This window comes from Borostomias antarcticus (genome assembly GCF_949987555.1).
Source record: "Borostomias antarcticus genome assembly, chromosome: 5".
NCBI lineage: Eukaryota > Metazoa > Chordata > Actinopteri > Stomiiformes > Stomiidae > Borostomias > Borostomias antarcticus.
The window spans coordinates 32,581,044-32,594,550 of record NC_140238.1 but is presented as its reverse complement, the minus strand read 5'-3'; the positions used below and the strand labels follow the sequence as shown (position 1 = coordinate 32,594,550).

Genomic DNA, 13,507 nt, shown 5'->3' with positions numbered 1-13,507 from the left:
GACCAGGGGGATGGAGTACGTTATGATGTCCTGAGAACGAAGGCCGTAGGTGGAGTGTTTGCGCGAAAGGAGAGTAGATAAGTAGGTGGGAAGCAGACCAAGAATGGATTTGTAAATGAAAATGTACCAGTGATGGGTTCGGCGAATGGAGAGAGATGGCCAGTTAACCAGAGAGTATAACACACAATGGTGTGTGAGTGATTTACAGCCTGTAATGAAACGTAGCGCGCTATGGTAGGCTGCATCCAGATGTTGTAGACAGCTAGCAGAGGCATTCATGTACAGGACATCACCGTAGTCCAAGAGAGGCAGAAAGGTGGCAGCAACCAGGCGTTTCCTTGCTGCAGCTGAGAAACATGACTTGTTTCTAAAGAAAAAACTCAGTTTTAGCTTTAGTTTCTTTAAAAGATTGTCTAGGTGCAGCTTGAAGGAGAGGCTGTCATCAAGATGAATGCCAAGGTATTTGTAGCTAGACACAAGCTCGATAGGGGTACCCTGACGAGATATAATGTCAGGAAGAGCAGCTGGCCCCCGCTTGTTATTCGTGAATACCATGACTTTAGTCTTCCCTGCATTCAATACCAGCCTGAGCTGAGACATCTGGGACTGTAGGGTATCAAAAGCTGTCTGTAGAGACTCCAGAGCACGGATGATGGAAGATGCAAAACAGTACATTATTGTGTCATCCGCGTATAAATGAACCGTAGCATTTGCAATAAACCCTATTTCATTTATATAGATGGTGAAGAGGGTTGGTCCCAAGACAGAGCCCTGTGGCACCCCATTTAAGACAGTGAGCATGCTGGATGAGAGGTCACCAAACTGCACAGACTGCTTACGTTGGGACAAGTAGTTGGTGAACCAGCCTACGGCATGAGAGGACAGACCAATATCAAGGAGGCGCTGGCATAGGAAGGCGTGATTGACGGTGTCAAAAGCTTTAGATAGGTCGATAAAGATTGCAGCGCAGTGATTCTTCCTATCTAAGGCCTCTGTAATGTCGTTTACGACTTTAACAGCGGCAGACACTGTGCTATGGTGCTTCCTAAACCCAGACTGAAAGGGTGAGAGGATGTCATGTGACTCCAGGAAGTCCTTGAGCTGGACATTAATTATTCGCTCAAGGACCTTGGCTAAGACAGAGAGCTTAGAAATTGGCCTGTAATTGTTTAAACATTTGGAATCACCACTCTTCAGGAGCGGAAGCACAAAAGCAGTTTTCCAGACCTCTGGGATGACATTATTGGAAATAGTTAAGTTAAAGATGTGTGTAATAGGTTCTGCAATGATATCTGCAGCCAGTCGCAAAAATAGAGGTGGAAGATTGTCAGGACCAGATGATTTCCTAGGGATTGATCGACACAACTACAACGGTCGCGTCAATACAAGTCAATGGATTTCATAAAAGGATCAATAAAACCCTACAGGATTCATACATTGCGGCGAATTTGATGTCAGAACACCAACGGACACCAATTATACCCTCGGTGAGCTTATTGTCTTTGAAATCGAGAGTTTAACATGTTTTTGAAAGATTTTTCAAGGTGCCCACCCACATCCATTGTATGACCAAAACAGTGGTAGAGCAATTATCAGACTTTCTCAAAAGTGCTAGTTTTGTCAACGTTTTGATCTGAACCATTGTATATGATCATAAGTAACCTTAAAACAGGGCTAAACATGCATTTTCCCTTTACTACTCCTTTAAGTAAAGGAAAGGAAATGCTTGGAAACCAATATTCTGAGCTGACAGTGTAGTGTGTGTTTATGACCACCAGGGGGAGACCGACTCTCCAGAGTGTGGAGAGACTCCTGCAGAATGAGGCCTTCCTGGACTATGAGGGCAAAGGTTTGCCTTGGTAAACCCACTCACTCACTCACCTCTTCATATAGACAAACAAACATTATGCATAATAAACATAAGAACAATAACCAAGTATTCATGTCAATTTGTTTTAATTCTTCAAAAAATGTTCAGACATCGTTCTTCTACAACACACACACGTGCAACGGTATGGTAAAATAAACCATGGTTATAAATGAGGGACTCATTTAATCACAAACAATATCTGATTTCTCAACCATGGTTATAATTGAGGGACTCATTTAATCACAAACAATATCTGATTTCTCAACCAAAATAGAGAGCAGCCATGTTTGTGGCGTGGATGTACAGTAAAGTCTAGTATCAGCTCGGGGGCGTCACCAGGTGGCGCTGTTCCACACCGCCACTTTGACGGGGCAGATCATGAGGGGGTCGGGGTTGTTGCCGTCGACGTTGGCCCCGGGGCAAAAGAAGGGGAACATCTTCTCAGTGAAGAAGTCGTGGAAGGTGTAGATGGGCGTCATGTTGACCGGGTCGGAGAAGCTGACCTCTCCAGAGTCGTAGTCCAGCTGAACCCTGACCCTACGCAGCTCCGGCCCCGGGTCCAGAGGGGTGCTGGGCCGCGTCATGGCGGCGTACTCCCCCTCGCAGTGGGAGATCATCCAGAAGCCGCCGTCCGGGCAGCCGGAGATGCGCCCCTTCCTGTTGATGGACTCCTTGACCACGCCCAGCATCCAGTCCACCTTGTCGCCCACCTCCACCTCCCAGGCGTGGCGTCCGCCGGCGAAGCCCTCGGAGCCCAGGACGAAGACGAAGTGGTCGAAGCGCTCGGGGTTGTCCGGCAGCTGGTGGACCGCGCCGCTGTTGGCCACGCTGGTCAGGTCGGGGGACAGAGACAGCCAGGAGTAGGCGGTGTTGGGGTCCAGGGTGACCGGAGCTGGAGGAGAGAGAGGGAGGTTTGTAGGAGTGTAATATATCGTGCCACAATATATCGCGATACAGAAACGTCACGATACGCATCGTCAAGGTGAAAACAATATGGTGATATGTTTATTGTATATCAGTGAACGCTGGCTACACAACGCTGGTAACAAACACGTCTTTTGTCTCTAGGCCTCTCCATGATATTACAACAGTTAAGCTCTAAATTCACAAAGTGTAGTGGAGTAGAAATGTGGAGAAACGCACTATTAGTGTGAACAGCAGCACTACTGCAACGCTTCACACCTGCCCTTAGTGTATCGTATCGTATTGTTATCGTCAACCCAATATCGTATCGTGAGATTAGTGTATCGTTACACCCCTAGAGGTTGGTGACGTGGCGTGCGGCCGTGACGGAAGCGCGATGAGACCAGAGAAGAAGAAGTGAGAGTACGTACTGCAGCGCACCAGGCTCACCATCTTCTCCCAGACCTGGTACTTGAGGGAGCTGACGTGCTTGGCCATGTTGATCAGAGGTCCGGACATCTTCCCCGGGTCCTGCTGAGTGATCTGAGCTCTGCACGGAGATACGGACCGGGCCGGACTCAGTCAGTAGAACTAAACGCCCGGGGGAAGCTACGACAATCAACACTCACCTCTTCTTTGTGGCGCTGTAGTTCTGAAAGGGTTAACCAGAACAGGTCAGTTGTTATACGGTTTTTTATTTTTCTGAAGACACTGAAAAGAAGGGGTCAAGGGTCAAAGAAGGCCTTTGTTGACTGTCTAACTCCTCCCACCTGAAGGAAGAGGGCGTCGCTCGACGCGATCTCGTTCTCGATGGCGATGACGGCGTGGGAGAGGCCCAGGATGCTCCTGGTGATGTTCTCCGTCTTCTTCCTCACCACCTGCTTCTTCTCCTCGTCCTCCTCCTTCAGCGCGGCGAGCCTGGCCTCCTCCTCCTTCTCCAGGAACAGATGCAGCTCCCCGAACTCCTCGTGGATCTGCTTCTCCGCATGCTGGGTCTGCTTCTGGACACACAGGAAACGGGTCACCGGACAGGAAACATGGGATTCTACGAAAACGCTAAACGGCTGAAATGTCACGGGGGGGAGAACAAAATGGAGGGTTGCGATGCTTTGACCTGTAAATGTTAAACCGAGGAGTTTGCAAGCGAAGATGTTTCTGACGTTTGTTTTTTTTTCCGCTTTATAGCGCTTTGCAACCTGTCTGAACTGTGCTGCGTCCCTCTTGAAAGAATTTTTTTTATTTTTTTATCTCAACGAGACCACCTGGTTAAGTAAAGAGTAAATGTACCTCATCACAATAACACACAATGACATTTATCAACCTTTATCAAGCCAAATAGGTCACAGAAAGTGAGTCTCTTTTCTAATGGTGACCTTATCGTTAATTACCACCAGTTTAAATATCTCGAGTGCTTGAGTGTGCTTCGAAAGTGTTCGAAGGCATTCCTACATATGTTTACACGATAACAGAGCATGGTGTAACTTCAGACACCGTCGTCTTGGCAGCTGCTGACGTTCCCAAGCTCGGAGCACCCGAAATGTTTGTTGATACCTTGATGTGCACAGTTGTGTCATCACACTCCTGTTTGGCCTCATAGAGGCGACGGAGACTTTTCTTCAGAGGAATCACTTCCTTCTTCAGCTCTTCCTGAGGGACAGAAAGAGAGGGAGAGAGAGATGTTTTAGAGACACTGTCCCCAAGCGGTGTTTGACACAAGCCATCTGGTCCACACCCTGGCTCTGTACTTCAGAGACTCGACTGTGACACGCGCAACCAGTGATGGCAATCGGTTTCCTCACAACACAGGACAGATGGCCGATCCGTGACATCTGTCATGTTGTAAGTCTCTACACGTATTCAAAACAAACCCCCCTTAACATCCTGTATTTTGATCCGAAGATGCATTTGCAATAAGATAGCACGACACAGAACTATAACTCAGAGCTATACTGTACGTGAACATCCACAGTCAGACGGGAGATGGGGAGTAGAGATAATCACCTTGAGGTCCTGGGCGCCCTCCTCCAGCGGGCACACTCTGTGTCCTTGGTGTCTCTTAGACGTGTGACACACGCAGCAGAGCGCCTCGGCGTCGTCGAAGCAGAAGAGCTTGAGGACCTCGCCGTGCGCGAGGCACACCGCCTCGGGCTTGCCTCCCTCCTCCCCGCCCGGCCCGCCGGCGGGCCCCGGAGACCCCGCCCGGCGCCTCTGCTCCCGCAGGAAGGTGTCCGCCACGTTCTTCAGCGCCAGGCTCACCGTGGGCTCCGTCAGCGAGCACTTGCTCCGGCACACGGGGCACTCGCGCCGGGCCTTCTTCTTGCTCCAGAACTGCTGCAGGCACGCGCGGCAGAAGCTGTGGCTGCACTTGAGCACCACGGGCTCGCGGAAGATCTCGCAGCACACGGGGCACGAGAGCTCGTCCTCCAGACCGGAGCCGGTACCGGAGCGCGAGGAGAGCGCACGCGGACGCGACAGCGCCTGCGCCAAACTCGGGCTCTGGAGGAAGGAGACTTTCCCCGGCTGGGAAGATGCCCGGGGACGGGACGCCATGTGAACGACCGTTGAAGGGAGTTACGAAGAACAAAACCTCCTTCTCTGCTTTGCTTCTTCCTCGGGGAACCGCTTGGGAACATCTGACTGCTCGTGCACGGTGCTCGGTGACCCAGACCTGAAGAGCAGGTAGAGCTCCGTAGGTCCACCCCCTCTCACCGCACCCTCCCGGGTCCACCCCTCTCACCGCACCCTCCCGGGTCCACCCCTCTCACCGCACCCTCCCCGGTCCACCCCTCTCACCGCACCCTCCCCACGAATGAGCCCTAGCTCACCAGCTCCACTACTTCCTGAAAGTCACTTGGCATCTTTATTTCCTGTCCTATATGATTGGATTAAGTGATGAATCAGGTGTGCGGCGGCAGACCCAGCGCACACCTGATTAATCACTTAATCCAATCATATAGGACAGGAAATAAAGATAAGTGACTTTTAGGAAGTAGTGGAGCTGGTGCACAGGTGTCACGCCTGATCACGTCTGGATGCAGGTGTGGGACGATTAGGCCTGTTTGCAGTAAACAGGGTTGTTTTGAGTGCCTAGCAGTTTAAAGGTTAACCAGGCTGCCAACAATCACTTGAAGAATACATCAAGGATTAAAGGATTTATGTCTCAGCAGGATCTGGAAAAATGTGTCTGTTTATCTTCAGTAGACTCCACTACTGTAACGGTGTGTTTACAGGTCTCTATAAATAAATCGATCAGACAGAAGCAGCTGACTCAGAACGCTGCTGCTCGAGTCCAAGAGACTAAGAAGGTGGATCACATCACTCCAGTTCTGAGGTCCTTACACTGGCTTCCTGTCTGTCAAATAATTGACTTTAAATACTGCTGTTGGTTTATAAAGCACTGAATGGTTTAGGGCCAAAATATATTTCTGATCTGCTGCTACGTTATGAACCATCCAGACCTCTCAGGTCGTCTGGCACAGGCCTGCTTTCTGTCCCCAGAGATAAAACTAAACATGGAGAAGCAGCATTCAGTTTTTATGCTCCACATATCTGGAACAAACTTCCAGAAAACTGCAGGTCTGCTGCAACTCTCAGTTCTTTTAAATCAAGACTGAAGACTTTACTTTTTACCGCTGCTTTTTATTAAATCAAATCATTATTCATTCATACACTGCACTGTAACTTTTATTCCTGTATTTTATTTTTCCTGCATTTTGTTTTAAATGTCCTTTTTTGCATTTCATTTTATATGTTTCTGGCACTTCTTGATGCTTTTAACGTCTCATGTAAAGCACTTTGAATTGCCTTGTTGCTGAAATGTGCTATACAAATAAACTTGCCTTGCCTAAAGAGTGGAATTATGACCGTCTTCCAAATAACCGTTTCTAGCATTGAGGATGTGATTCTGGTCCAACGCTTCTCTACTGTCTGGTAAGAGTGTCCAGGAGGTCAGTGTCCCGGAGGTGACCCCCGGTAAGAGTGTCCTGGAGGTCAGTGTCCCGGAGGTGACCCCCGGTAAGAGTGTCCAGGAGGTCAGTGTCCCGGAGGTGACCCCCAGGGCCTGACAAACGTGCTCAGTGCCCCTATTCCCTTACCTCCACGGCCCCCGCAGACCGCACCAGAGAGCCGCTTGTCGTCTGGTTAGAACTCATGTATTTTTCACTAGGTGAGACCAAGGGTGTGAACGCTAACACACACACACACACACACACACACACACACACACACACACACTTGAGGAAAATACAGATTGTTTTGGTCTCACTTCACAATAAATGCTCCCATTAGCAGGTGGAGGTAAACGGTCCCCTTGTGTAGTAAATAAACAGTAAATAACAATAAATAACCACCACATATTACAATATCAACAAAGCCAATGAGATATATATTAGTGTACCAAACTGAAAAAAAAGACATGGAGGATTCATAATCATTCTCATTATTATTGCCATTATAACCAGACATGGAAACAGTGTAATAGAAAGCCATCCACATAACAAACCTATTCCGTCAGTGTTAAGTGTCGAGTGAGTCATATTCTTGAACAATATTGAAGCCAACAAACTGTCTACTATAAAAATATGTGGATACACATACATAACGGAAGAATATTGAAAAGATAACACCAACATGTTATGAAACAAAATATTTCTTTTGAGTACGTTGGGCAGTTCTTGAAATTCAACGAGCCCCCACCCCCCACAATAACAACAAACTAGTAGTCCTACTGAACTGTAAAGTAGTTTAGTCTGACTGTGACCATTTCACTATCAAAACAGGTCTAGGTTTATATATCCCTCAACAATAATAACACAGATCCTTCAATGAATGCCTGTTACGTTGTGTAATTGCATAATATAACTCCCCCTGGTCGAGCTAATCTTTTCTCCGAGTCTAGACTGGTCCATTACCTCATAGCACAACTATTTGGTTCCATCACATCGGGACCATTTGGTCCCTAATGAATGTGCTCTATTGGAAATAACAATGTTTTGAGCACGGTGAGAATGCGTCTCTACGGACTGAAAAGTCGGTATTTTAAAACACATGCGATTCCACAACAGTTACACAGACATGTTCTGACTTCAAAAACACACACACTTCACTTCATCACTTCATATAAAATTCCTGCAAAAAACATTTCTTTTAAAAAATAAAGGCGTACAGAATCCAGGGCACTCTTCCTTGTGTTACCTCCTGTGAACTTGACAAAATGCCTAAAATACTGGAGTATCTTTAAGTTCAAGAATATATATCTCAATACTGTTTTTCTTAATACTGGACTATGGCTTGAGAGATTGTTTCTTTCAGAGCCACGAGATGTCGTGGTCCCAGCTAAGTGCAGCCCGTTCCTATAGTTACGCCTCACCGAAGCGAAGACCATTAGTGTGTTAGAGGTGAACAAGGCCCAGAAAAGGAGCTGGACTTGCATTAGTACTGAGTGCTGAATGCATTGTAAACCATCAGTTTCCACAACACTCCTTCACACCATCGACGGCACGTTAAAAGCAACTAACGATGAGGATAAGAACATAACAGCGCATGCTAGTGACTCATATTCAATATCTGGAAGTAAGAACGTTCCGGAACAGCACTGCTGAAGAGCCGGGAGCTCTCGAGTGGGTTTTAACCACCGGTCAACACACAGCTGCGCCCACCCAGAAGCCGTGACTGGGCTGGGCTGACCACACCAGTGCAGTACTTATTTCCTTCTTTCTTTTTATACAGCGCAGTGCAACACGGTGCAAGTGAAACGTCACAGTTTGTTTTTCTAAACGTGGAAGGTCTGTGTTGAAGCCACGGTCCCTCACTTCTCCCCCCTCGGCTGGCGCTGTGTCCCTCCCTCACAGACGACCTGACCGGTGGGTCCCTGGGGGTCGGGGGTGTTTCGTGTGAAGTGGTCAGGAGTTGCCGTCCAGCCCCACAGCTCAGCTCCTGGACTCGCCCGGGCCGGAAGACATAAAAGCACTTGCTGCTTGAACACACACATCTAATCTCCTGCGTTCTACTGTGTGACGGAGAGATTTCAGTTTCTTAATACTGCGAGACACAGTTAGGGATCAAAAGCTTTTCTCCCAGACAGGCTATTCCTTCACTTTGAGGTCACGCTACATAAAATAGTAGAAGAACACGGACAAAAAATAGTGAAAAACACACTTCTATGATGGCGGTGTAGTGATTCCTAGTAGTGCTGTTTTGTTTCCCGCAGTCGTTTAAAAAAAACAACACACACACTCAGGTTGCAACTCTGGTCCCGCCAGTTCCCATGGTTACAGCCGGCCGACCTTCGCGTCTCCGATGGCGCCCCAGACGTCGAACACAAATTCGTCCGGGAAGGCAAAGTCCCCGAGGGTCTCGTCCAACGCCTCGGCAAACTCATCAGGGTTCCTTTTGTCCTTCCCCAACTCCACCATTGTGGCCGCTGATGGAGAGAGAGACAGAGAGAGAGAGAGGGAGGGAGAGAGAGAGAGAGGGGAGGAGAGAGAGAGAGAGAGAGAGAGAGAGAGGGGGGGGAGAGAGAGAGAGAGAGAGAGAGAGGGGGGGAGAGAGAGAGAGAGAGTGAGAGACAGAAAGAGGGAAAGTGAGAGAGAGAGAGAGAGAGAGAGAGGGGAGAGAGAGAGGGGAGAGAGAGAGGGAGAGAGGGGAGAGAGAGAGAGGGGAGAGAGAGAGGTCAGAGAACAAGACAGACAAATCACGCTTCCTCCAGAGGGGGCTTTATATAGTCAGAGAATTCCTCTTTGATTAACACACACACACACACACACACACACACACACACACACACACACACACACACACACACACACCACACACCACACACACACCTACCGAGCTCGCTGTCTCTGATGCCCATGTAGCTCTCCAGGAGGTCGTCCACCTTCTCAATGGCCTTCTCCTCGAACGCAGAGGGCTGGAAAAAACAAGCAGCACACGCTCACTCCTGACCTGCGGCTCCCACTCCCGGGATCAACCACAGAACGACCACGCCCACGACCACGCCCACAACCACGCGCTCACCAGCTCTTCCACGGTGGCGGGGCCCTTGGAGCGCAGACGCAGCGTGCCACGTCCGGTCCCCAGCTGGGTCCCCGAGCCGGACCGGGCCCCTCCGGACCTCTGACCAATCATGTCTGCAGGGGGGCGGAGCGGGGAACACATGTGTGTCAACAAATGTGTCAACAGCAGGATTATGGTCTCACTGTACATACAGTAGCATCCTGCTGGTCAAGACGCCATCCAGACACCATTCACAGAAAACAACCTGACTAATCTTTACAGCCGTTTATGGAAGCACATTTCAAGTTCTATATATATATATAGAGAGAGAGAGAGAGAGATCCTCCTCCTGATACGCCTCCTCCTGTCCACATGTCGAAGTGTCCTTGGGCAAGACACAGATAGATAGATAGATAGATAGATAGATAGATACTGTAGATAGATATAGATACTGTAGATAGATAGACAGATAGATATAGATACTGTAGATAGATAGACAGATATAGATATACTGTAGATAGATAGATATAGATAGATATATACTGTAGATAGATAGATAGATAGATAGATAGATAGATAGATAGATAGATAGATAGATAGATAGATAGATAGATAGAGTAGATAGATAGAATGAATGAATGAATGAATGACTAGGCTCATTCGTCAATACTCATTCCTATGAATGACATGATATTTGGACTTGTGTTTCCTGTCCAAACCCACCAAAAGCCTTGAGCGGCTCCACCAGCTTCAGGCAGAAGTCCCGCCCCTTGGGCAGCTCCTTCAGCATCTTGGCCACCTCGTAGTGCCGGCAGCCAATCAGGCCGCGGCCGTTGATGGACTCGATCATGTCTCCCACGTTGATGACCTGGATCTGATGGATGATGCTGCCCTCTCGTATCCTCTGGAAACCACAAGGGATCGATGACGCGACGGTCAAAATAAGAAACAAAAAACAAAACAAAAAACAAGCACCACGCTTCAAACACCTCTCTCATCTTTTTCTAATCCTGCCGTTTGTCTTCCTGTCTAAAGATCAAATGATTCAGAATTGATTCATGAATCCCAAAATTGATCTTTTATTTAATGAATGAATGAATAAATGAAGGAATGAATAGTTCATTCATTCAATGATTCATTCATTCATTTTTGGAAATCAGTATCGATACCCAGCCCTAGTATTGATGTGTTGCATAACTTGGCAGTCATGTAATTAAGGTTACAGCTAAAAAAAAAAAACAGGTTTTAGTAACACTAACCGAATCGATACTGAATCGAATCGAATCGTGATAATCGATTCTGAACCCTGTGAATCAGAATCGAATCGATTCTTGAAATTGGAATCGATACCCAGCCCTACTACCGAACGGCATTTCTTATGGTCAGCGGCCCACCTTGATGAAGGCGTAGCCGGCTCCGTTGTCAGTGATGGTCAGTCCCAGAGCGTCGTCCCCTTTGAACACCTCCACCTCCTTCCTCTGACCTTTGATGTGGGCGAAGATGAAGTCCTCCAGACCGATCTGACCTCCCAGCAACTTGTCCATGTCCACCTTGTGAGTGTTCAGCGTGCAGAACATGACCTGCCAAGAACAGGGAACAATGACAGCTGTGTCTGGGATGATTCTCTACTAGACAGGGGAAGGGACTGTGTGATAGTAGATGAGATTCAAATCACAACATCCGCCATCGGATCACTTATCCAATGGTAAGCAAAGGGTATCAGTAAACGGGAGCCGACAGTAACATTTCACTGTGATTGTACACTGTAGGTTACATGTGACAAATAGAGCTGCCGCCATTGGTGTGTGAATGTGTGTGAATGGGTGAATGAGAGGCCATTGTAAAGCGCTATATAAGTGCATAAGTACCATCTAGGTCTGAGTGTTTGCGTTACTCCTCTCACCTCGGCTGGCGGGATCCCAAAGGCCTCTCCTATCTTGGCGTAGAGCTCCCGCACGTTGCTGAATCCCTCTATGCGCCCCGTGGGGCTTCCGTGGGCCAGCTGGGTGTGGAAGATCAGCCGGGGCCTCAGACTGGTGGGTGGGGGAGGAAGGCCCTCGTGGGCGGGCCCCTCTCCCAGCCCGGCACCGCTCACATCCAGCCCGTCCATCCCCGGGACGTTAAGCCCGGCCCGGATCGGCTCCGCTTCCTCGTTCTCCACTAACGGAGACGCCTTCTTCCTCCGGCCCAGTCCGAGAGGCATTGTAGTGGTTCTCTTCGTGTGTGCAGAGTCACAGAGGGAACCGGGTCCTGTTCTGCGCTGGAGGTCGGGTTCAGCATAGACCTCCTGTCCACCAGCTCTGCAACCCGCCCAGAACAACAACAACACTGCTTATATGAGCACACAACTACACACACATGTGGATCACTTACACACACACAAAAAAACAAGTTAAATTGACATCAGTCCAAAATTAAACTGGCAAATTTAGATGATCTCGTAGCTGTGGTTCCCTCTATCTGTTAAAGATCATTGAATAAAGTCTGACTAGCTACATTTGTCATAAATGTAAGGTTAATCCTAAGGGTAACATGCACAGGGGCTAAGTTAGCTAACTACCTTTGAGCTAAAGGTAATAGTGAGCTAGTGGGGAAACTAGCTAGTTGTGACAATTAAAGGCTCAGCAAATATCCCACCGCTTACAAAGCAAGTGACTTTACCCACTGTCAACTTCTGTAACTAGTCAAGAATTCAGTAATTGAATTGCTTAGCTGTTAATTAGCTGTTAGCTTGTCAGCCTCTAGTAGCTCATGTAACATCTGATTCGTGCTAGCTGGCTAGGACAGCATGTAGCATACTAGTATGATCTAGCATACTAGTATGATCTAGCAAGTCAGTTGGCATGGCTTGTCAGCTAAGAGGACAATCTTTAGCTAATAAATCGGAGATTAAATTTGATATCCAGCTCCACGAAACAACAGAGGCTAACTAGCTAGCATAACTAGCATTAGCTGAACCATCGCAGTCATCTTACCAGAGCAGAGGTGTTGAGTAACGTTACTAAGACGTGGAGAGGAATGGCGACAAAACAGATAGTTAGCTATTCGCTCACTTAGCTTTTATCCCAAAGTAAACTCAGAGGAGTTTAAATGAATGCCATCAGCGAGATGAAGTCCCAAGCTTGAGACGGAGCTTCCTCGGTCCCCAGATCCAGCCTGGTGAGCTATCACTCACTCCGCTCGTCTCCATGTTGAATGTGGTGTTTTGCTGCCATCTAGTGGTGAAACTGCGGTAGTTCTACTCGACCCTCTTTCATTATGTGTAGCTTCGCCCTAGATTCACGAAGCAGGAATAGGCTCTGTGCACCAGCTTCACTTCTTCCTGAAAGGAAGTGGGCATCTTTATTTCCTGTCCTATATGATTGGATTAAGTGATTAATCAGGTGTGCGGCAGACCCAGCGCACACCTGATTAATCACTTAATCCAATCATATAGGACAGGAAATCTAGATGCCAAGTGACTTTCAGGAAGTAGTGGAGCTGGTGCATAGAGCCTATTGCGTTGACCCCAACCTGGTTCCCAAGCCTTCTTACCTCATGAGGTTACTGTCAGTATTTTCTGCCCAAGTTACCCAACCTCAAGAGGTGTGAATCCATCCTTAAGGTAGTCAGGATTCATGAATTCATCTTACAAATGTAAAAATGTGGGTTCCTTACCTAGAAATGTGAATGCTTAATCAACATCGACAATGAAAAAACGTCTTGACAATTTATTTGAGTAAAATAGACATGGTAGTC

At 47.9% G+C, this 13,507-nt stretch overlaps 2 protein-coding genes across 2 annotated transcripts; both read right to left on the bottom strand.

The window, feature by feature from the left end:
- Nucleotides 1-2,202: 2,202 nt before the first annotated feature.
- LOC311309328 (E3 ubiquitin-protein ligase TRIM39-like) lies at nucleotides 2,203-5,323 on the bottom strand (the record flags this gene model as incomplete). Its single annotated transcript, XM_084438555.1, has 6 exons — nucleotides 2,203-2,762; nucleotides 3,205-3,323; nucleotides 3,403-3,425; nucleotides 3,544-3,774; nucleotides 4,325-4,420; nucleotides 4,775-5,323. 6 exons carry the CDS (start codon nucleotides 5,321-5,323, stop codon nucleotides 2,203-2,205), a joined length of 1,578 nt encoding a protein of 525 aa, XP_084294681.1.
- Nucleotides 5,324-7,228: 1,905 nt separating this feature from the next.
- LOC311308762 (PDZ domain-containing protein GIPC1-like) lies at nucleotides 7,229-12,896 on the bottom strand. The gene is made up of 7 exons (XM_084437797.1): nucleotides 12,745-12,896; nucleotides 11,673-12,069; nucleotides 11,164-11,349; nucleotides 10,493-10,673; nucleotides 9,791-9,903; nucleotides 9,602-9,683; nucleotides 7,229-9,194 (listed from the first exon to the last, which is right to left on the bottom strand). The coding sequence occupies exons 2-7, from the start codon at nucleotides 11,970-11,972 to the stop codon at nucleotides 9,043-9,045; spliced, it is 1,014 nt and encodes a 337-aa protein (XP_084293923.1). The 5' UTR covers nucleotides 11,973-12,069; nucleotides 12,745-12,896; the 3' UTR covers nucleotides 7,229-9,042.
- Nucleotides 12,897-13,507: the final 611 nt, after the last annotated feature.